Source organism: Carcharhinus amblyrhynchos, chromosome 30 (genome assembly GCF_965287045.1).
Source record: "Carcharhinus amblyrhynchos chromosome 30, sCarAmb.v2.hapA, whole genome shotgun sequence".
NCBI classification, from domain to species: Eukaryota; Metazoa; Chordata; class Chondrichthyes; order Carcharhiniformes; family Carcharhinidae; genus Carcharhinus; species Carcharhinus amblyrhynchos.
In genome coordinates this window covers 28,726,532-28,751,553 of record NC_137353.1, presented here as the reverse complement: position 1 = coordinate 28,751,553, position 25,022 = coordinate 28,726,532, and the positions used below count along the sequence as shown (strand labels likewise).

The 25,022-nt window shown below is 43.3% G+C and overlaps 1 protein-coding gene across 4 annotated transcripts in view; it reads right to left on the bottom strand.

The window, feature by feature from the left end:
* Nucleotides 1-25,022, bottom strand: part of disp3 (dispatched RND transporter family member 3) — a 501,267-nt gene that overhangs the window by 57,917 nt on the left and 418,328 nt on the right. For all 4 annotated transcript variants that reach the window (XM_080214968.1, XM_080214970.1, XM_080214971.1 and 1 more), the window contains 4 exons: nt 17,780-17,875; nt 9,950-10,086; nt 8,325-8,506; nt 1,073-1,203 (listed from right to left, as the gene is read on the bottom strand). In XM_080214968.1, coding sequence (XP_080071094.1) covers nt 1,073-1,203; nt 8,325-8,506; nt 9,950-10,086; nt 17,780-17,875 — 546 coding nt within the window. The remainder of the gene's footprint in view (nt 1-1,072; nt 1,204-8,324; nt 8,507-9,949; nt 10,087-17,779; nt 17,876-25,022) is intronic.

Below are 25,022 nucleotides of genomic sequence, written 5' to 3'. Positions count from 1 at the left end.
GAACAGAGTATCGGTTTCTATATGTGCACTGATGACATGCATCCCAGCTTTACCTCACCAGGGTCTCTTTCAACGCTGCTACTGTTTTTGAATCATCATGCTGCTTGTATACATCCAGTGCTGGGTGGACAGTAACTTACATCAATTAAATATTCAAGATCAAAGTTGTTGGTTGGAATTTTTTGGCTGTTCTCTTTGGCAGGATCTTCTAATTCCACTGATGGCAAAACCCACCAGATGATTCTGCCATTGGCCAATGGCAGGCCATTTCTGCCACCATGAAACACACCCCAGGAGGCATGGAAAATCCCGCCTATCATCTTTGGTCCCTTTCTAGCCTATGATTCCATATCTCTCCTAATGTCTCTGAGGATGAATCAGACTGTTTGCAGTCTTACTGTCTTATTTGACCTCAAGATGGGTTCCCAACCACATATCTGTGTCATCACTGAGACTGCCGGATTTCCACCTTGGTAATATCACCTGACATTGTCCCTGCTTCAGCTCATCTCCTTTTGAAACCTTATCCATGCCTTTGTAACTTCTGGACTTGACTATTCTAAGAAATTCCTGAACTCCCATGTTCTATGTTCTTGGGGTCATTTAAAACTCTGCTGTCTGTGTCCCAAATCACACTAAATTCATCATCCCCGATCTTATTGACCTGCAACCTACTAATCAAGCAATCCTTTGATCTTAAAATTCACATCTTTGTTTTCAAATCCTTCCATGTTGTCATCCTTCTCTCTCCCTTCCAACCTTAAAACTTTCTGAAATATCCCCACTTCTCCAATTCTGATCTTCTGTGCATCCCTGATTCTAATCACTCCATGATAATTATGCCTTCAGCTGCCAAGGCCCTACGCTTCGAACATTCCCTCCCTAAACCTCTCAATATCTCTAAGAAGCTTCTTAAAACTTATTCTTCAACTAAGCTTTGGTCATCACCCTAATATACCCATTTGTGCTGTGGTGTCAAGGTTTGTTTGATAATACAACTTTGAAATGACTTGGGACCTATTATTATGTTACAGATGCTATATAAATACCAGTATCGTTATTGTTGACTTACCTTTCTCATAGGGGACGTAGAAAAATCCTTGATTAGGACCATTGGTTCCTGCACTAAGAATGCAGCCAGGTGGTGCTATACAGATCCGACTGTGATAAGGAGCTTTCCGTAGCTGAGCAAAGTACAGTTTTCTAAAAGAGACAGAATTTAAACTGTGAAATGAAATCTGTTTGCAGGTTTAAGCTCGAGTTGAAATTAATGTTTTGTGCTATGCACATTAATTTGTGGTGAAATATGGGACCAACAGGCCTTCTCAAAACAGATAGTCTCTGCTTACTTACTGCAGTCAATAAAGCAAGGCCTGCTCAACTCTGTTTTTTTTAAAAATGGTAGCCCCAAGAAAGGTTTTGAGCTAAAATGAAATTATTGTTCATCACCTTTGATTAGGAAAAAGTGGCAGCTCAATTGCAGACAAGCTGGTTAAAATTTCATGTGGCCTTTGGGTACAGGCTAAGAGGTGGGATGACTGACAAAATGGCATGGAAAAGTTTAGGTTGGCTGACCTCCATCCACCCTGCACCATTTTGCCAGTTGCAGGAAAGGGGCAGATGGTTTGCAAACTGGGATCTTAATTATTGCACTTAAGAGGTCAATTAAGGGTCTCTTCCCACCTCTGCTGGCATTTTATCAGCAATGGAATGGCTGTCCACCGCAGGCTCCCTCTTTTTTGGATACTCACTGGCCCATAAATGGGCTTCCTGGCTACAATGGTTATCCCCTCGGCAATGATACTGCCTGCCCTCAGTGATCCAGCATCCCCAAACCTTACTGTCATAACATGGCCTCTTTAAGAGCAACTGGTTCTAGGCCGGACCCTATGGAATGGAAGCACAGGAAGCTGGGCCAATCGGGAGCAAGGGTGCAAGTCCTGGTGACTGGGAGGAATTCAGTTTGAGTCAGGGAGGAGAAGAGAGCAGACATGCAAAGTTTCTTAGACCCTGTGACATAAATAGTTATCACAGTTAAATAAACCCTTTTGGTGTAGGAGCCACATTGAGTTGCCTCCAGTTATTACACTGGCGATGACGAAAAACCATGTCAGTCGTCAAGAGATTGTGCAGTTAGAGGGGGAGGAAAGTGATAATTAAAGGCACGAAGAAAAGAGTACAGACACATTAAGATGTCTTTAATTGGGCAGATAAGAGTTGTTTAACCTAGAAGTTGAAAGTTGGGACGATATATCGAAAGTTTGTGTTATTTCATTGTGGCTAACCAAATCACTACGGACGGAAATTAAAAGATGACACTACTCACAGTCTATGGCGCACAAACCAATAGCCTGGTGAGAAGCCCAACATCACCTGAAGCACTGGACACAAAGTCTTTTGATCAAATAATGGGACTGGTCAAAGGCTATTTTAACCCCTGTCCTTCAATCATCATGTTGAAGTACAAGTTTCATTCTGCCATGGGGGATCCATGGGAGATGATCTGCGTGTTCATGGTCAGGCTGTGATGTTTAGCAAAGCACTGGGAACTCGATCCATGTTTGGGGAGATGTTGACAGGCTGTTTGGTCTCTCAATATACAGCCTCTCAATGTATAAAAAGCTGAGGGCTAAAGCTAAAATTTCATTAGAAAAAATTGTAGAGATGACCCAGGCAAGTTTAATATGCTGAGAAAGGTGTGACTGAATTGCAAGGCGTGCCCAACAAGGTGAATTGTTATGTGGAAGAGCCCAAGTGAGGGTATAGCAGAGCCTGAGGGGGATAGTACAGAACCAGAGGTGCATGTTTTCAGTGTAGCGGGGAGCACTCCCAAAAGTCATATGCCATTGGAAAAATTTTACATCTTTAAAAGGCTCATTTGCAAGCTTGGTGAAGAGCAAAGCAGGCAGGGCAGAGTGCACAAAAAAGAAAGAGACAGTTAAAGAAACACTATTAAACCAAGTGGCTGAGAAACTGAATTAGGGATCCGAAACTTGTATGTTAAACTAGGTCCAACTCAGCAGGATGCCACCTAGAGAGGTTGTCCTGATGGTCAATGGCAGACCCCTGAAGATGGAGGTTGATAACGGAACTGTGGCCGCAGTCATAAGGGAATAAGCATTCAGATATCACCAGAAAGGGCTGCAACAATTGAGATTGAGTTGTTCCGAGACCACTTTATCAACCTATACTGGAAAAATACTGAAGACAGTAGGGTAAATTGCAAATAATGACCAGTTCTGGTGATTGAGGGTCACAGATCTTAGCTCATGAGTCAAGACTGGGTGAAAAGAATCAAATTTTACTGACTGGAAATATTGTTATGAATCTATATTTCAAGATGGATGCCAAGGGCTTGGACCTGTAGAACAAGATGAAAGCTATTGAAGGAGTACCACAGCCTAGCAGTATCACAGAGTTAAAGGGGGCAATTCTCCCGTCCCGCTGCACCAATTGGTTTTTTTTAGGAAGGTGGGGCAGGAGATCGGGATTGTGGCAGGGGTTTGAGCATGTCTGGACATGCATGGGGGCCAGCCATTGAGCCGTGGCGATTGAGCGATTGAGTCGTAGAGAGCCGGCATTGCAGGAGTTGCAGGGCTGGCCAGCAATCAGGAGGCTGGCACAGGGGCCGCTGTGCATGCACCGATCCCAGCACTGACAGATCAATCCATGTGCAGCGGCCTGCTCAGTGCTATGCTGCTGACCTCTTCAGCGTGAATAGGCCCCGCCCCCTGATTTCTGGAGTGAATCACGCTAATGCACTCCGCAGTGCACAGGGTGTGGGAGATTCTCTTTTGAACTTGCACTGAAGAAGCAGCATGAGTTACTCCAATTTTCATATGAATTTGACACTTGGAATTTTTTGGGGAGAATTCCAGCCAAAGTCTTTCCTTGGAAATGGTAAATTATTATGGGAGATTCATGCAGAACGCCCCCATGACTGTGGCCCCATTACATCAGTTCCTGAAGAAACATCAGCAACGAAAATGGGAAAAGGCACAAAAAGAGATGTTTGCTAAAGTAGAGTCTTACAGCCATCAACATGACTCATATTTTGGTCCAACCAAACCATTGGTAGTTACCTGTGACGCATGGAGTGGGTGCGATCCTTTCCCACAAAAAGTCAGACAGAATACAGAGGTTCCCATCAAGAACCTTATCCGATGTGGAGAAGAAATATTCTTAAATTGATAAGGAGAGTGCTCTATTTCCTTTCTTCGAGTCATGGTGTTCTTTCTGGGAGGTTTGCCTCACAGTCAACAATGCTGTAAAAATGTTTCACCCATGGGAGACACTTCACTATTGCATCCAATCACAAGCCACTGTTGGGATTGTCCCAAGAGGATAAGCCTGAGTTGCCGAGCGCCCCTACAAGGGTACAGAGATTAGTCTTGCTGTTGGCTATGTATAGCTATTTCTTTTAGCATAAAGCAGGGTTGCAAAGTTCAAACACAGATGAACTCAGTCACCTCCCTCTGCAGCAGAATGTACCTTCAACATCTGTGCCACAAGAAATAGTGTTGGCATTGCACCTGCTAGAGATTTTACCTGTTTCAGCTGCCCATAAAAATTTCTGGACCAATAGGGATTCATTGCTTCCAAAATTACAAAGGTGATGCCACAAGGTTGACACTATGACAAGTCAGAGCAGATCAGACTCTACTTTCAGCATAGGACAGGGGATGGCGTGTTATTGTTGGGGGTTTGTGTTATAGTGCCACTCCTGGGACAATGACCTTTACTACAGAAACTCATTATGTACACCTTGGGCACAGCAGGATGAAGTCACTGGCACAAAGCTATATCTGGTAGCCTGGCATCGGCAAGGAGATTGAGAGAATTGTCAGTGCCTGAGTTGTCAGACTCAGCAATGCCAACACCAGCAAATATTGGTAGGGGTGGCCAGGCCAGCCATAGTCACAGTTACACAGATTCCGCTGGACCATTCATGAGGTGTATGTTCCTTATCATTATTGATGCACATCCAGCTAATGAAGTCTACCACAGCCACATTTGACAGATTGTGGCAGATCTTGCCATCCCTGGCATTCCTGAAGTCTGTGTATCTGAAAATGGCACAACTGGGGAGTTCTGCCAGTTAGTCAGGTCAAATGGTATATGCTACTTTCAGTCAGCCCCTTACCACTTGGCAGAGTGACGCATATAATCATTTGAAGATTCTAATGATAAAGCAAGCTCACAAGCCATTGACTTTACGTTTGGCAAGTTACTTGTCATCGTACACTGAGACAGTGGGACGGCGGCGCGGGCTCATTGGGCCGAAGGGCCTGTTTCCCGTGCTGTGTTGTTCTTTGTTCTTTGTATAATACTATGGTGAATGCTATCATTGGGATTACACCATCTGAATTATTTATAGGGCAATGCCTATGAACCCGGTGGGATTTGATATTTTCAGATTTGTCAGGGAGGGTGGAGGCTAGGCAAATGTCTCAGAAAGAACACCATAACTTGAAAAAAGGAAACAGAGCACTTGAGGTTGATGATCCAGTCATGGCTACCCCAAACTTTGGTGATGGGCCTGCCTGGGTGTTGGGAAGGATTGTAGAGAACGGGACACGTTTCATATGTGTTGTAAGTACAAGGTCACCATGTAAAAAAGACATGTGGATCATTTGAGGAAGAGAGCTGGGCCTGATCCAGGGAACCAACAGATGTGTTTGGCTGCAGATTCATGTGTACCAGCGACGGATCCAGGGATGCCTGCAATCATTGTGGAGCCAAGGCAGCTTTTGGCTTCTATTGCCGAGGAGAAAGAAGCCACCGGGGAAGAAGTCGACAATGAGCTGTTGGGTTTGCCTTTTACTTCTGCCAGACAGGGATCATTGGTTGCTGAACGACCATGTATATAGTTGCAGGTGTCCCCTTCTTTTTGGCACATTCATAGGAATGGTTTTCAACTCCCGTTTTATTAACTGAATTTAAATTCCACTAACTGCAATGGTGGAATTTGAACCTGTGTCCCCACAGCGTTAGCTTAAACTTTTGGATTAAAAGTTCAGTGATGTTATCACTATTCCACCATCCCTTACATTCCCTTGTCAAAAACTTAATCTCAATTCCGTTGGTTGAGTGTTATGAATAGGATTGACGAGTGGATTTGGAATGATTTCTGTCTCTGAAAAGATTACAGGTACTCTTGTTTGAAAGAACCCTTACATGAATGTTGAATGAAGATAGGTTTGAGCTCAATTATGAGGCTTTTTCAATACTTTTTCAACACCCATTGCCTGATTTCATGAATTAAGAATAGCCACTTTTCTGAGTGACCAGAACACTTGTGGTTCTTCTGGGATCAACAATGGTAGAAAAAATAAGACGTAACTATGATGTATCTTGAAATGGGTGGGTTTATTCAAGTGGGTTTGCATGTTGCCCTACTAGCTTTAAAACCCATTTTCAAATCATACTTGGATGTAGAGGTTGACTTCTTAATTCTCTATCAGTAAGCTGTAATGCTTGAGAAACCTTGATCCAGTTGTGCATGTAATGGTGCACAGTACAAAGCTGCCACCAATTTTGGACAACACAGTAGTCATTAATAAAGGCTATTAGCATGCTTAGGTGAGAAGTGGTATGCCAGAAAGAAGGGCTCCACTGAAATTGGGTTAATGCATGTTGTTGGACTAAACTGAGGCACGTTGGGCTTTATCCTAATACTAATGCTGAGTACAAAATGTAGGAGTCTGTTCTGCCAGCACTGCAATTCCTTATCTCAAAAACAGCATATTTTCACAAACTTTTTCTCTCCAGATGCTGCAGGGGTAAACATCTCAAGCATGTTCTGCCATTCAATTAGATTATGACTGATCTGTATCCTAACTCTTGGCAATGTATTCCTAGATATGCTCATCCAACAAATACAGTATATGACCTGAAATAGAATATGAGATCTAACAGTCTGTGTTTTGAAATTTTCAATTCACATACATTCAACAGCTTTTTGAGTGAAAAAATTCCAGATTTTCACTACTTTATTGTGAACAAGTCACCCCTAAATGACCTTGCTCAAATTTAACGTTCTGTGCCATTCTCTTGGAGACCCCCATCAGAAAATATATTTTGTGTGTGTGTCAAATCCTTTAATAATCTGAACCAGTTCAGTTAGGAACAGGACTAGGACACCCAATTCTTCTAACCCATCTGCAATTCAAACAAATCAAAGCTGATCTGCATTTTAACTTCATTTATGAACCGTGGTTCTGTAACTGTAATGTCTGCGCAGATCCAATGGCTGGAAATCCAGTGGGTTGCCACAGAAGTCAGTTCCTTGAACTCAACTGTTTACAATCTACATAAATGATGTGCAAGCATGGGCAGAATGCAACATAGCAAAATTTGCGGATAATACTGAAATAGGTGGGAAAACAGGCAGTGATGAGATAAAGATTTTACAGAGTTCAATATGGATAAGTGTGAGATTATCCAATTTGGCAAAAAAAGGCAAATTATTATCTAAATGGAAATTAGATTCAAAATGTGTCTGGGCAGAGGGATCTGGGTGTCTTTGTTAATAAATCGCAGAAAGTCGATAGGAAAGGCAAATGGTTGTTAGCATTTATTGCAGAAAGACTGGAGAATAAAAGTAGAGTATTACTGCAATTGCGTAGGTGTTGGTAAGACTACATATGGAGTAGTGTGCGTAGTTTTAGTCTCCTTATTTGAGGAAAGATGTAGTGGCACTGGGGGCAGTTCAAAGGAGGTTCATCAGATTGATTCCGGGGATGAAAGGGTTGACGTATGAGGAGAGTTAAACAGTTTGAGCTTATACTCGCTGGAGTTTAGAAAGATGAGAGGGAATCTGATCGAGGTATAAAAAATACTAAAAAGGATTGATAAGTTAAATGAAGACCAAATGTTTCCACTTATGGGGCAATCTAAAACAAGAGGTCGCAGGCATTGGTTGAGAGGCGATAGATTTAAAGCTGAGGAGAACTGCTTCACAAGTCTGCGGAAAGCACTGCCCCATAGCGCGGTGAGGTCCGAATCACAGAATGTTTTCAAGAAGGAGATTGATATATTTCAGATAAAAGAGGTTAAAGGAAGATGGGAAACAGGTAGGGAGGTGGATTTGAGAGCAAGAAGGGATCATCCATGGTCTGATTGAAAGATGGAGCAGGCTCGAAAGGCTGAATTGCCTACTTCAGTTCCTAATTCCTATTTTCCTAAATGGAGTTAAGGTGAAGATTTTAATCTTCTATAATCCAGGGAATACATGGATGCACGGGGTGGAGAAAAGGTTGTTGAAGGGTGGGGGTGGAAAGTGCGGTCAATAAAACAGGCTTTGGTCCAAACTTGTAACTTACTGAGTATGACGCTGTTCTGTGGCTGATGCATAGAAATGGAAATCAAGTTTCCAGCCTTTCCTAGTATTGCAGGATAATGATGTGATCATCCACTTCGCTGGACACTTGGGGCTTGGTAGGCCAACAATGGAAGAGCAGACAGTCAGCTTCTTTGTAAAGTTACCATAGGGCACTGTGTAAACCTTGGAAGCAGTAAGAGATAATCAAAGTTACCAATACAATTGAAATTTGCATTTACTTAGGAATTTTCAATGCAGTAAAAATGACCCATGGCACTTCACTGGGAATAATTAACAAAAATGGACACCAAATCAAGAAGAGAGATATTAAAGTTAGGTAGGATTGTTTTAAGGAAAGTTTCAAAGGGAAGACAGGGAGTTGGACGGGTTGAGGGAGGAAATTCCAGTATGTGGGTCCTATTTTTACTGGAGGTAGCTGCATAGGATTTAAGACTAATCCTATTAGAACCTGACTGTGGAGATGCCAGCGTTGGACTGGAGTGAGCTCAGTAAGTAAGAAGCATCACAACTCTAGGTTAAAGTCCATAGGTTTGTTTGGAATCACGAACTTTCGAAGCGCTGCTCCTTCATCAGGTGAGTAACTCATCTAATGAAGGAGCAGCTCTCTGAAAGCTCATGATTCCAAATAAACCTACTGGACTTTAAGCTGGTGTTGTGGGACTTCATACTGTAGAAACTGATTGGAAATGGGAAGTGACAAGGGATACTAAAATTCAGCAACAAAATTTCTACCCTTCCTCCTGAGGGTGCTGAATTTTGCTGCAACATTTCTCCAGAGTTGTTGGTTACCATTTGGTAACCTGCAAAAGTGACCATCTGTGACAGTGAGGGATGGCCTCTATTTTACCATGGGGGAAGGTCATCGATGTTAGTTTTCCTTGATGTCCACACTTCTGTATTTCTCAGTTGAAGTCACTGGATCTAATTTTTAGGGATCCTGAGTCCAAATTTAAAACTCTCCACTGTGGGATCAGTTTACAGCATAGGCCAAGGATTAAACTTGAGACTAATATTGCCCCATTTTGTTCCAGGTGCCATTAGGGGAGTTTGCATATGATATACGTTGTGCTCAATAACAATGAATGTAATACATTGGGAAGCTTATGTTGATAGCATATGATGATATCATTACATAGAATTTACATTAAAGGACAAGCCAACTCTAATGGCCTGTGCAAGTATGTGTACTTCACAAGCTTCTCTCACCATACCACATCTAAAATTTTGGTACTTTCTTTCATATGTACTTAATTAGCTTGTTCTTAAATGTATTTGCGCTAGTTGCCTCACCTACACCGTGTTTAACAAGGTTTGCTTTTTCTTTACACTATGGGTAAATAAATTTCTTACAAATTTCTTATTGGATTCATGAGTGACTAGCTTATATTGACAGTTCCTAGTTTTGGACTCTCCTGCAAGTTGAAATATTTGATTCATGGTGACCATAATAAAATCCTTCATAATTTTATTCCATCCATTCGACCTTCCATTTTCTACAAAATCATTTCCTCTGAGAAACACTATCTTTAAGGTAAGAAATTATTGTTGCAGTTATTACAGATCAATAATTTTAGTTTATTCAAAAGCCACTTTGCAGGAACTCACTTTGAATGATGGGATCTCTCCATTCCTTGTAGCTGGCTGATGCCATGGCAAGGGAACAGAGGAATCCAAAGAAAATCTGTAAACAGCAGGTTGGACATCATCTTCATACTTTGTGACATAAACAGTCCGTAAGCCACCTGAGAAAAATATGTTTGAATTGCAAAGGTGGTAGAGATAAGGTTAGAAATTTTGCAGTTGAAGGGACAGCTCAGAGTTTAACATTTTCCTCTGACGTATGATTCTTCTTTCCTCATCTGATTTTTCCATACATTATTCTCAACTTTTGACATTTTCTGTCCATTAATTACTCTACGGGGACTGTGTCGGTATCACTTTGTGGCTCAGCAGAAAGTCATAAAGCAGGATTCTCCATTTTTTGTTAAAGTGCAGTGGTAGATGGTTCTGGTAGTGCTGTTTGCACAGGCTGGAATGGAGTGAACTTGAACCAGATTCCACACTTCCAACCTCATTAATTATGCACAAAAGTGTGTATCTCTCCAAATTACCTGGCGAGTCAGGAGTTGATTTGTCTGCCCGCTGTTTGCTGGCTAATTCAAAAGTAAAAAGTCTGACAACACCAGGTTTTAGTCCAACCGATTTATTTAATAAATCAGTTGGACTAAAACCTGGTGTTGTCAGACTTTTTACTGTGTTTACCCCAGTCCAACGCCGGCACATCCACATCATAATTCAAAATTTCCAGCGCCGTATTTAAAAGTCATGTCACTCTCTCCAGTTCACCTGTTGCCAGGAGACTGATCAGCATGGAATCCAGCCAGAAGCAAATGGCCACTTCCTTCATGAAGAAGGCAGCACCCCACTTCAGCCATCAGGCCCCTGGCACCTTGGTTCCAGAGTCAAAGGCATGTCTTCTACCTGAGGAAGCACCCGAACATCACCTCTCTGACCTGGAGGCTGTCGCCTGGGAAGTCAGTATGGCTGGCAACAATGTCAAGAGAGCACTGTAGTGCAGGAAGCACATGAAAGATCTTATCCGCTCTGACAGTGTAAGTCCTCCCACAGCTGTCTCATCATGGCATCATGTACTCAAATAGCTACTCTCTTCACAGATGTCACACAGCCAGTGGGGGACATTGATAAGAAATTGGGGAAAATTAAGATTAAAAAAACAACGTAAAACAGTGACATGATTAGAGGCAGACAGCTGGAGAAATGTGAATTAGCCAAGCAGTGGAAAGTCAGCATTTTACATTTGCAACTAAAAAGAACAATGGGGCTACAGAAGTAATAATGTCGAACTGCAGAGATAAGGAAATTAACACGTCTGCCAAAAGCCAACTCCATAGGGACATAAAATCAAAGTGAAAGAAATGATATAACTGTAGAACAAAGAAGAAAAGGGAGAGACAGCTAACATCAGCATTACTCAGTTAATGATGGGGCATTGGGGAGAGTTACAGAACAAAGAGCTCTAGGGGTACATGTTCATAGCTCCTTGAAAGTGGAGTCACAGGTGAAGAAGGCATGCGGCATGCTTGGTTTCATCGGTCAGAACATTGAATACAGGAGTTGGGATGTCTTGTTAAAGTTGTACAAGACATTGGTAAGGCCACACTTGGAATACTGTGTGCAATTCTGGTGACCCTATTATAGAAAGGATATTATTAAACTAGAAAAAGTGCAGAAAAATTGACTAGAACGCTACCAGGGCTTGATGGATTGAGTTATAAGGAGAGGCTGAATAGGCTGGGACTTTTTTTCTCTGGAGCATAGGAGGCTGAGGGGTGACCTTATAGAGGTCTATAAAATAAGGAAGGGCATAGACAAGGTAGATAGTCAATATCTTTTCCCAAAGGTAGGGGAGTCTAAAACTAGAGCGCATACGTTTAAGGTGAGAGGGGAGAAATACAAAAGTGTCCAGAGGGACAATTTTTCACTCAGAGGGTGGTGAGTGTGTGGAACAAGCTGCCAGAGGTGGGTGGAGGCAGGCATAATTTTATCTTTTAAGAAGCATTTAGATAGTTACATGAGAACAATGGGTATAGAGGGATATGGATCAAATCCGGGCAACTGGGATTAGCTTAGGGGTTTTAAAAAATGAGCTGCATGGACAAGTTGGGCTGAAGGGCCTGTTTCCATGCTGTAAACTTCCATGACTCTATCAGAACTGCAGCAAGTTGCAACTATAGTCTCCTAAGGAAAACAGCCATTCTCCACCTTCACTAAATCAGCAGACTATTTCCCAGATGTAGCACTTTAACTTTGGTATGGTAATTATTTGCTGGATTTAGTTCATAGAGTTACTTGGTTAACGGATGTTGCTTGGGAAAAGCAGTGCCAAAGAGTTCAGCTAAATTTAGGTAGCTTTGGGGATAAAAAGATAGTTTCATGTAAAATTCTCTTTGTATAGTTAGCCTTGAGTATTATTAAGTGTTGGAGAGTGTGATAGTCCTTCTTGTCATGTGCTTTTGTTTCTGTTTTAAGTCAATAAATATCCTTTATTAATTGTTCACGTAATGACTGGGCTGTTTCCTCACTGGATTGTAGATCATTCCTCACGTAATACCAAAAAAACACATGCACTACCAAGAACCGATATTCTAAGTTATCCTTCTGGGTTTTGGGATACCCTCACATTTAACATCAACATGGTTTGTAACAACTTGTTCTTTCAAGCACACTTTCACATCACCACCATTCCATCTGTGATATTGCTCACACTCCATCCTTGGCTCTTCTGGAGAAGGCTCACCACACACAGGGGTTATGAATTTAATTGAACCTCTGTTCCATCCCCTTTGATCATGTGCCTTGTTTACATCTTCACATAGGCCAAGCCTGTGCACAACAAATGAGAGTGAGCTCAGACTGGAGGAGGAATAGTTAAGATACTCACATTGATTGACTTCCAGGATGCTGTGGCAGGTCTTACTGGGGAGGACAGAGATCACTGCTATGGGGAAAGGGAGCTTGGCCTCTCCCAATGGGCAGCATGATGGCACAGTGGTTAGCACTGCTGCCTCTCAGCTCCAGGGATCTCAGTTCGATTTCCATCTTGGGTCACTATCTGTGTGGAGTTTGAATGTTCTCCGCATGTCTGCGTGGGTTTCTCCGGGTGCTCCGGCTTCCTCCCACAGTCCAAAGATGCGTGAGTTAGGTGCATTTGCCATGCTAAATTGCTCCTTAGTGTCTCAGGATGTGTAAGTTAGAGAGATTTGTGGGGTAAATATGTGGAGTTACAGGGATAGGGCCTGGATGGGATTGCTTTCAGGGCAGACTCGATGGGCCGAATGAATCCTTTTGCACGGTAAGGTTTCTAAGATTTCTATGAACAACCTATGTGGATCTCAGCTCCACCACTTCATCAGATCCTGACAATCAAAGTGAGTCAAATGCACTCTGATATTGCTTGAGCTCATTCACTAAAACTCTGCACTTTTTTTTGCAGGCACAAGCAGAACACAGCCATCCAGGCAGCTGAGCAGCAGCTCAAGCCCCCAAAGCACATCCGAGGATGAGGGGACTCTTGAAGCCTATCTGAAGCTCATCTGCAGAAGCCCTATGGTCTGTTTTATAAGGAAGTGAGTGGAGCTCTTAGCACCATTGTACCTCTCCTCGGCATGGCTTTGACAGCAGCACAATGGAGTCAATGGCCAGTGATTAAGTGGGTAGCCCTTATCCTCAGCAACCATTCTTGCACACATTCTGTCCCCTCGAGAAACCCAGCCACCTGAGAGTGACTGATGGTGTAGGATTCATGGCAATTTCAAGGATACCCTATACACATGTGCAAGATACACTTGCCATAGTCACACACCAGTTGGATGTTGATGGAATGATGCACCTTGCAGTTTACGGACATTAGGGGCTACTGCCATGAAACCTGTATAACCACATGAGTGAAGTCAAATGCACCCTGCACTCTTAGGAAGTCTGAGATGGCTGCAAAACCAGTGAATCTTTGGGCTTGGCGTTACGATGAGTCTTACTGTAAAGAGCATCAATGATCTATTTCAAGCAGTGATGTGCTGCAGATTGTGAGGTGCTGAACAAGTCCCCTTTAGAACATAGAACATAGAACATAGAACATTACAGCGCAGAACAGGCCCTTCGGCCCACGATGTTGCGCCGACCAGTTACAAAAACAATGACCCACTAGCCTATACCAATCCCTTTTCGTCCATAAACCTATCCAGAGATCTCTTAAACGCCCCCAAACTAGACGCATCTACAACTGCAGCAGGCAGGGCATTCCAATCCCTCACCACCCGCTGGGTAAAGAACCTACCCCTGACATCCGTCCTGTAGCTACCCCCCCTTAATTTAAAGTCATGCCCCCTCGTGCTAGCTTTCTCCATCCGAGGAAAAAGGCTATCACTATCCACCCTATCTAAACCCCTAATCATCTTATATGTTTCAATAAGATCCCCTCTTAGCCGCCTTCTTCCCAACGAAAACAACCCTAGATCCCTCAGTCTCTCCTCATAGGACCTCCCCACCATACCAGGCAACATCCTAGTAAACCTCCTCTGCACCCTCTCCAACGCCTCCACATCCTTCTTGTAATGCGGGGACCAGAACTGCACACAGTACTCCAAGTGCGGCCGCACTAGAGTAGTGTACAGTTGCAACATTACACTGCGACTCCTAAATTCAATCCCCCTACCAATAAACGCCAAGACACCGTACGCCTTCTTGACAACCTTATCTACTTGATTCCCAACTTTCAGGGATCTATGTACACACACACCTAGATCCCTCTGTTCATCCACACTATTCAAAGTCCTCCCGTTAGCCCTATACTCGACACATCTGTTGCTCCTACCAAAGTGAATTTTGATCCCTGGAAACAACCGGAGGCAAATAAATTGTTGTCACCTTCAAAGTCACTGACAGGAGGAAAACTCTAACCCCACCTGGCCATCAGGTCTTCACAAAGTATATGGCATATGTGATGAACTGGATCGCTGGACAATCACAGGTCGGTCTGGCGCTCACTTATTCACAAGTAGGGAATTCCAACGAAAAACCCTGGGTCTTGGTCTCTCCTTCTTACCCTCCTGTTTATGTTCAGGCTCGACGTCTCTCCCTATTCACCTCTTCCATTGAATGAGGACTCAGAAATGCAGCATTGAGCCCTGGATCCATTAGTCCTTGTGCCTTTGTTCTGAAATTAACCATTGAAAATAAACAATGGCTAAAGGGAAGCTCTGATCGAGAAACCTATTGGAGATATAGGTCTCCACACCTTTCAGTGCTTTGAATTGAGTCTGAGCCTTACCTGGCAGAGTCTAGCACACACAGAGATGAGCAACATTCTATTCAACATATGTGAAATATGTGAGCCCTCTGGATAGTTAGAAGGTGTGAATGAAATGCTTAAAGCAAAGTAGATCTGCACTCAATTCTTTGAAGTGACATACCAATAATCTTTTATTTGCTCTTGGTCAATAAGTGGAGTCTGTTTGGCCATTGGTGAATGGCATTGTGTCCTTTCAGTTTGAACCAACCTCTGGAGCCTCTTCGTAATTGCCCATTGTGTCTGGAGCATGCTCTCAGCCATGGTCCTCAGGTGACTCGACCATGCCTTGAACACTGCCACCCATGGCTACCAATTCCTGCAAGAAGTCTCACAACACCAGGTTAAAGTCCAACCAGTTTATTTGATAGTAATCCCACAAGCTTTTGGAAACGCTGTTCCTTCGTCAGGTGTGTGGAAGGTTCTGATCAGAGAAGCGCATATAAAGTGACACACAGTTTACAGAAAACTGATTAGAATGCAAATCTTTACAGCCAATCTGCTATTCAAGTCTTAAAGATGCAGACAATGTGAGTGGAGATACAATTAGCATAGGTTAGACAGATGTGTATTGTCTCCAGACAGGACAGTAATTAAGATTTTGCAAGCCCTGGCAAGTCATGGGGGTTAGAGACGGTGCGACATGAACCCAAGATCCCGGTTGAGGCCGTCCTCATGTGTGCGGAACTTGGCTATCAGTCTCTGCTCAGGGACTCTGCACTGTGTGTCATGAAGGCCGCCTTGGAGAACACATACCCGAAGATTGGAGGCCGAATAACTGTGACCACTGAAGTGTTCGCGAACAGGAGGGGAACAGTCTTGCCTGGTGATTGTTGAGCGATGTTCATTCACCTGTTGTCATAGCATCTGCATAGTCTCCCCAATGATGTTCCAAACCATGCATTGTCTGTATTTTTAAGACTTGAATAGCAGGTTAGCTGTAAAGGCTTGCATTCTAATCAGTATTCTGTAAACTGTGTGTGACTATATATGCCCTTCTCTGATCAGAACCTTCCGCACACCTGACGAAGGAAAAGCGTTTCCGAAAGCTTGTGGGATTACTATCAAATAAACTGGTTGGACCTGATGTTGTGAGACTTCTTACTGTGTTTACCCCAGTCCAACGCTGGCATCTCTACATCATACCAATTACTGCCCCGGGCTTTCTACTATGATCGCCACACTTGCAGTATTGGCCTGGGCATCATGCAATGCTGGCACTGTGCCCTGCACCAGAAGGCTGTGGAACTCCTCCAAGTGTCTTGCTGTTGCCAGAATGTTGTTGACACGCCCTCCTGCATTTCCAGGCTCTGTCTTTGCATCTCCAGCAGCTTTGGAAAAACTGTTTTCATGGGCTCCACATCTGGCTGGGGCCAGCTGTTTCCCAGGATCCACCAGGTTCTGCCGCCCGATCTCTCGGATGTTGCCACCTCCAGCTGACATCCATGAGCAGTGTGTGATGCTCACCAGAAAGTGACCCTGAAGCCTGTCGGCTAATTCCACCCACCAAGATGCATTGGTGGATGGTACGAGTGATGGCTGTGATGCCTGTTCGGTGCATTCCTCGGAGATTTCCACCAAGGTGCTGGCGGAGTGTGGAGGTGGGGTGGGTGATGCTGACTCCCGAGGGCCTGGCCTCATCAGGTGTTCCTCCTGCAGGTGAAGACACATGGTTTAGTGCAAGAGAGGGACAAACATCTGGACAGCTGGGAACATACTGGAGACAAGTCATACGGATGAAGGTTTTGTGGATCCTCACTTCTGTGGCACAGCGCAACCTCACAGACACTCACTTGTGTGCCATCCCTGAGAGCTCCATCGCTCACTCCTCATAGAAGTCAGGCGACGCAACTTGAGAATTCCCCTGCCTGTCTTCTCTCGCTCTCTTCTATTATGGGCCCTCCTATGGGGACAAAACAGAATGATTGAAAGCCTGATGGCTGGCAAGGTGCTGGAAGAGCTGACAGGCAGGACGATGCTGGGGGTCTGGGGCAGATGCTGGGAGGCTGTGGGGTGCCAGGAAGTGGATTCCAGATGTGACAGACAGGACTGATGCCAGGATGAGACAGATGAACACTTATCCTTGCAGACCAAATGAGGTCATTCATTTTCTTGCAGAACACATTCAACTCCCTGCTCCTGGTCATCTACCCTCTCAGAGATGTAGGATGGCCTCTCCTCCACTGCATCCAGAAACCTTCCAGATCTGCCTCCATGAAGTGTTGAACTACTCTCCGTGCTACCATCCTCCTGTGGTGACTGGCTGTGAGTGCAGAGGGAGCATTTAAATGCAGCTCCCCCTTGTTAACAGTGCACAGCTGCAGTTCAGATAAGTTGCACACATGGGGACTCCATACCAGCGTGTTTCAAGTGGCAGTTTGCTCAGCGCACTAAATGTGGGACGATTGCGGTCTGGATCACACTGATTGCTCTGGCTTTCTCACCATTATGGTATTTAGTCATTCTTTTGGGAAAGTTGCAACCATCATCTATAATGGAGGAGAAACTCTGATAACAACACCAAAACACATGGGGGCACACCTGACGTGTGCCTGTAATCTGTGTGGTACCTGCTTTATTCCATGGAAAATTCTGTCCTCGTTTCTTCTTCTCTGAGGATGTTCGCATGTTATTTAACAGAGGTTGGGGCTTCTCCTGAAACACACCTATTGCAGAGGAGCATGCCAGTTAGAAAACCAATATATTATCATGTAATGGCAATTTATGTTTATAGATTTTTATTTTAGTTACTCATCCACTACATGCAAATACATACAATCACATGAATCAGGAACAGGAAATGGCCATTCCGCCTGCCCTGCCATTTGATAAGATTATGACTGATTTGATTGTGGTCTCAAATCTACTTTGTTGTCTACCCTTATACCCTTTGACTCCCTTGTCAATCAAGAATCTAATACAATCCTAAACATCTTCAATGACCCTGCCTCCACTGTTCTCTGGAGAATTCCACACACTAATGACGTTCTGAGAGAAACCATCTATCCTCATCTCCTTAAATGGGAGAACCCGATGAGGTCAATCTTTATAAAATCAAAAATAGTCACATGCTTATGCAGTCCCCTCGAACAAGAATGCTATAGGAATGACATCCTGTTCCTCTATGATTTCATGGGTTTAGTTACGACAGGGCAAAACACACTTTCCATGACTATCTCATGTGTTTTCGCGTTAATAAATTCATAACACAAGAGGTGGAAATAGGCTCCATTGTTGCTCCTGTGTTGCTCTCTGAAAAAAGCCCATTTCCCCGTCTATTTCCATTACTTATTCCTTTATTACTTCGCAAATATTTATCCAAGTTTCCTTTTAAAAGCTGTTATGGATTCCAGTTTTACCACCTTTTCTGTTAGGGCAATCCATGTCTTAATACGTGCATTAAACAGTTTCTTGTAACTTCTTTTATTTTCTTGGTGAAGATCTTAAGTTGATACCCTCTGGTTACTGATACATTAATGATATGAAAAAGATGCATCAGATTTTTATTGGCTTTCCATGATAAATTGAAGAATGTATCTGGAAAAGGATGCACATACTGCAGCTTTTAGCCGAATAAAACACCTATCTGCACAAAATTAAACTTCAACCAGTTTAACAGATCAAAGCAAACCTTTTTAAGTGATTTATAAAGGAAACTGACTGCTACGCTACACAGTATTACATCATAATATTCTGAAGCATAAAATCTGAATTGCCTAAAATATATCAAAAGTGGTTTATCCGAGGAAAAATAGTTAAATTATTATAGTTGCATAGTTTTCTTTGGACAAATTTTTTACTATCAGGAGGAAAGGGAAGGTTTCTTCTAGTTGTGCATGTTAGTACTGATAAAAATTGAGTATACTCTATCAGCTTACGTTTGCTTTCTTTTGATAAGTAACAAATAGTACACTCAGATAAAACATTCTTTTATTCATTTATGGGAATTGGGTATCAATGGTTAGGCCAGCATTTATTATCCATCCCTAGCTGCCCTTCAGAAGATGGTGGTGAGCTGCCTTCTTGAACCACTGCAGTCCCCACGGTGTATGGACATCCACAGTGCTTTTCTGGAAGACATTCCAGGACTTTGACCCAGCGACAGTGAAGGAATGGCAATATATTTCCAAGTCAGGATGATGAATAACTTGGAGGGGAACTTCCAGATGGTGTTGTTCACATGTTCTGTTGCCCTTGTCTTTCTAGATGATAAAATTTATTTATTAGTCACAAGTAGACTTACATTAACACTGCAATTAAGTTATTGTGAAAATCCCCTATTTGCCACACTGTTCGGGTACACTGAGGAAGAATTTAGCATGGCCAATGCACCTAATCAACATGTTTTTTGGATTGTGGGAGCACCTGGAGGGACCCACAGAAACATGGGGAGAATGTGCAAACTCCACATAGACAGTGACCCAAGCCAGTAATCAAACTGGGTCCCTGGTGCTTTGAGACAGTGTGCTAACCACCGTGCTGCCCCAAGAGGCCATGGGTTTGCTAAGTAATGTCTAAGGAAGTTTGGTGACTTCCTGCTGTGCATCTGGTACATCCAATGTCATTGCTCATCAATGGGAGAGGAGTTGAATGTTTGTGGAAGGGGTAGCAATCAAGCGGTCTGCTTTGTCCTGGCTGGCGTCAAGCTTCTTGAGTGTTGTTGGAGTTGCACTCAGAATATTTCACTACAATCCTGACTTGTTGTTTGTAGATGGTGAACAAGCTTTGTGGAATCAGGAGGTGCTCACTGCATGATTCCTAGCCTTTGATCTGCTCCGGTAGCTACAATATTTATATGGCTGGTCCAGTTCAGTTTCTGGTCAATGCTAACCTGCATGATGTTGATAGTGGGAGACTCAGTGATGGTAATGCCATTAAATGTCAAGGGCAATGATCAGATCCACCCTGGTTGGAAATAGTGCTTGCCTGTCACTTATGTAACATTTCTGGCTGAAGATTGTTGCTAATTGTTCAGCCCTATTTTCTGTGCTGATGTACTGGGCTCCTCCATTATTGAGGGATATTTCTGGATTCTCCCCTCCACTAAGTCATTTACTTGTCCACCAGTATTCACAATTGGCTGTGGTAGGTACATGTCTCATCCATTGATTGTGGAATTGCTTAGCTCTGTCTATCATTAGCTGCTAATGCTGTTTGGCATGCAATTAGTCAAGACTGATCTGCCAAGTCTTGACTTGCCAGATCAGTTTGACGTCTACCCCATTTAGTACAGTGATAGTGCCACAAAATGTTCATCTAGCAGCAATTTCAGATATTTAATAAATTCAAATTCCACCATCTGCCATGTTGGGATTTCAACCCGCTTCCCCAGTGCATTACCCTGGGACTTTGGTGCTAACACTAATACACCACTGCTTCCCCTTTGTTACTTAGTTAAAGAAAGAACAAAGAACAACACAGCACAGGAAACAGGCCCTTCGGCCCGACAAGCCCGCATCACCCATTTTAACATTCAGTGAGTGCTTCATTCCAATCCTTCTTCTACCTACGACTTTTGTAGGTATAAGTAAGTACAAAAAATCTTCCAGCAATGTGCATGATGTTGCTGATGTTTTAAGACCAGAATCTCCTCTGCAGAATCCAAACAGGCAATCACTCAACACTGGTTTTAAATAGAACTGGACAGAACACCACACTACAATATAACAACATCAGTGCAGCATCAGCCCATTTTCCTAGCATTTGTCAATACAATAGATGCTTTGTAAAACAACTGATTCTTACATCACAAGCTGTGAGTCTTTGCAATGCTTTAATCATTTGGCTTCTTTACGCACGCCCAAATGTGCCATTTTTTGTAAAATGTGTGCGCGCAACTAAAATCTGGCTCAGTATGGAACTGCTACCTTATCTTTTAAGTTAGATGGAATATCAAGTTACCATCTCCAAAAACAGCATCTGTGGAGTGTAGCACTCCCTCAGTGCTGCATCGATGTTTAAATAGATAATTTTTTCAATGCTATCAAAGTTCAGTTGATAAAGTGCTAATCAGGTTTCACTTATTTCTCTTCCATACATAATTTACAGAACAGTAACAGAGTATTTGGTTCAATTCCTGAGACTTGAGCACAGAAATCTAGGCTGATACTAGGCTGCAGTACTGACCGGTGTCAGGTTATGCTGCACTTTGTATAAGGCAGCAAACCAAGGAGCTATTCCCAGTATCTTGGCCAATATTTATCCCTCAATCACATTGCTGTTAACCAGAAGATTTGGGCCATAGCTTCTGAACATGTGAGAAATGTGAGATGGCACATTTGATCGAAAATAAGGAGGAATATGTGGTAAGCAATAAAAGTTTAGAAAGAATGAGGTAGACTTGGCATCGGATTCACAAATCCCTAAAATTAGAAATACAATTGGATAAAACTGTCAATAAAAAAATTGAGACCTTAGGGTTTTTAAACAGCAACATAGAGTACATAAATAGAGGTAGTTCTAAGCTTGTATAAATCATTGATTTTGTTGCACTTAGAATATTATAAATAACAGAGAATTTATATTTATATATTCTTTTGATATTTTCAAGGCAATCTATGAAGCACTGTGAAAACGTAGCCACTATAGCAAGGTCAAAAAACAAAGAAACCAACTCTTCACAGTGCAGGGTCCCACAAAAAGCAATCAGACAAATAACCAGATAATTTGTTTCACTGATGTAGCAGTTCCATACTGAGCCAGATTTTAGTTGCGCGCACACATTTTACAAAAAATGGCACATTTGGGCATGCGTAAAGAAGCCAGATGATTAAAGCATTGCAAAGACTCACAGCTTGTGATGTAAGAATCAATTGTTTTACAAAGCATCTATTGTATTGACAAATGCTAGGAAAATGGGCTGATGCTGCACTGATGTTGTTATAGTGTCGTGTGGTGTTTTGTCCAGTTCTATTTAAAACTAGTATTGAGTGATTGCCTGTTTGGATTCTGCAGTGGAGATTCTGGTCTTAAAACATTAGCAACATCATGCACATTGCTGGAAGATTGTTGGGCAAAGCACCAGAAGAACTCCCCGGTACTTCTTTAAATGGTGCCATTAAGCTAGATGGGAATCAGGTTTGCGGATGACACCAAGATGGCAGGATTGGCAGATACTGAGGAGGACTGTCAGGTGACACAGCAAGATATAGATAGGTTGGTATATTGGGCAGATAGGTGGCAGATGGAATTTAATCCTGACAAATGTGAGGTGATGCATTTTGGAAGGAATAATGCAGGGAGGAGTTACATGATAAAAGGTAGACTGATTAAGAGTATAGAAATACAGAGGGACCTGGGAGTGCAGGCGCACAAGTGTCTGAAGGTGTCAACACAGGTAGAGAAGGTTGTGAAGAAAGCTTACGGAATGCTAGCCTTTATAGGAAGGGGTATAGAGTATAAGAGCTGCCGTCTAATGCTTCAGTTGTACAGAACGTTGGTTAGGCCGTATTTGGAGTACTGTGTCCAGTTCTGGTCACCTTACTACCGGAAGGATGTGGAGACCCTGGAGAGGGTGCAGAGGAGGTTTACCAGGATGTTGCCTGGCATGGAAGGACCGAGTTACGAGGAAAAGTTGGAGAAATTGGGGCTCTTCTCCTTAGAAAGACGGAGATTAAGGGGGGATCTGATAGAGGCGTATAAAATAATGAAGGGAATAGATAGAGTCAACAGTGGTAGGCTTTTCCCTAGATTGGGGACAATTACAAGAGGTCACAATCTAAGGGTGAGGGGGGAGAAGTATAATTTGGATACTAGAGGAAGGTTTTTCACGCAGAGGGTCGTGGGGGTATGGAACGCGCTACCAAGTAAGGTGGTGGAGGCAGGCACGTTGGACTTGTTTAAGGTTACTTAGATAGACACATGAGCGAAACGGGGATGGAGGGTTATAGTAGACGGTATTAAAAAGGGTCAGAGCCTCGGGACGACACTGGAAATGTAGTATTACATGTTAATGTTTTGTCTCTTTTAATCCACAGGTGTCGGTCCACCTTGTTGTCAAACGAGGGGCATGCACACGGTGGGTCGTGCGTGGGCTGCTCTTGGAGGTCTCGAGAGTGGCCTAGTACTTTGCGTCGTTGTGTGTGCTTAATCCTGGACCAGCAGACGGGCACCACAACAGCTCAGTGACTATCACTGCTAGCTGTGCAGATACATGATTTGGGCCTGTGTCTGTGGGAGTTTGCGCATTCTCCCTGTGGTTGCGTGGGTTTCCTCCGGGTGCTCCGGTTTCCTCCCACACCCCAAAGACATGCTCTTAGGCTGATTGGTGTACCAAATTGACCCTACACTATTCTCCCCTGAATCTGGCTACATTAGGGGTACCATTCACATACACACAGGGCAGGGTAGGTGTAGGAAAATGCTTTGTTGAAAAGGCGGCGTGGGCTCGTTGGGCCGAAGGGCCTGTTTCCCGTGCTGGGTTGTTCTTTGTTCTTTGTATCTCATCCCAAAAACAGCATCTGTGAGAGTGTAGCACTCCTTCAGTGCTGTGGGTGATGTGGCAGACCATTTGCTGAAGCCGTTGCAGTGCCGCTTGAACCTATAACTTTTATATTCAATACTGAGTCAAAGCTGCTATCCAACGTTTTGAATCAGGAATCTGATGTCAGTGTCAAATCGAGATCACAACCCCAGACTAGTGATTTTCCTCATTGGATAGTTAGTGACCAGACAGCAGGCTCAATATCCAATTAAGGATGGAAGATAGGCTCTTTAAGTTGAGGTCTAATAGAAGTTCCTCCAGTGTGGAAGGAACAGTAGCCTGCAGTTCAGATGAGAGGGGGAAGACACCTCCAAACCTAGACACCATCAGTCCAACATTTTAAATTTTTAAATTAAAGAATACCCTCAATAGCCGGAACATTGTGGATAGGGAACTCTTTCGCAGGGCAAACTATGGCCATTGCTATGTCCAGGCAGGTGGAGGCCTTACGCTCTTCCTTGTTATAAAATCTGTGCAAAATTCAAACACTTCCACAGCTCCCATGTAATTCAAAGTGGATACTGCTTTTAACATGGAGGGTAAACACTGAACAGCATGCTATGTATCAGTGTTTTTCCAAATGTCTCTAAAATCCCTATACATAATCCACACAATCTTGAGGACCTCTGAAAGTCAGAGTCATCTGCACAAAGGCGCAGGGGGGCACTGCCAGGGTGCGCAGGGAGCAGTGCCCACACAGCCCTGTCCCTGACCACTTGCGGCTTCAATTGCTTCCAACTCCCCCCTGATGAGGGCATCAACTCTGGTCTCCACTGCTGGCCACCAGCTGTGATTCCTGTGAGAAGCTTGACCAGCAAGCAGATAATTCCAAGAGAGCAAATCATGTCATTAATATTGAAATTAACTTTGCGTCCAGAAGGCCGGGGCGATCGGGGAGATGAGGAACCAGTTGCAGACACAACTTTTCACTTCTCACCCAATCTTATGACCTCGCCTCACTGAATAATGGAAGGGATAAAGTTGTAAGATCGCGCCTTTAGAAATTTTTTCATAAGATTGCGCCGTTAAGTGTGGAAAAATCACCCAGCCGGGACTGCACTGTGGGGTTTTCCCACTGGTGACAACAGTTAAAAATTTTGTGGGAATATTATTTGTTGAAGATGTTTGGATTTTTCCAAAATTATTTGACTGTTAAAGGAGCTAGCTAACATCAAATGTCTTAATTCAACAAAGGAATTGTTACATTGGGTGTTCAATGAAATGCTAGCAAGGTTGGTCACATTTGAAAAATCTTATTCAGCAGACTGTCTAGAAAGTTAACGCTGAGACAACTGCTAGTCTTCGAGAGTCTGAGGGGTGGTGTTGTAATG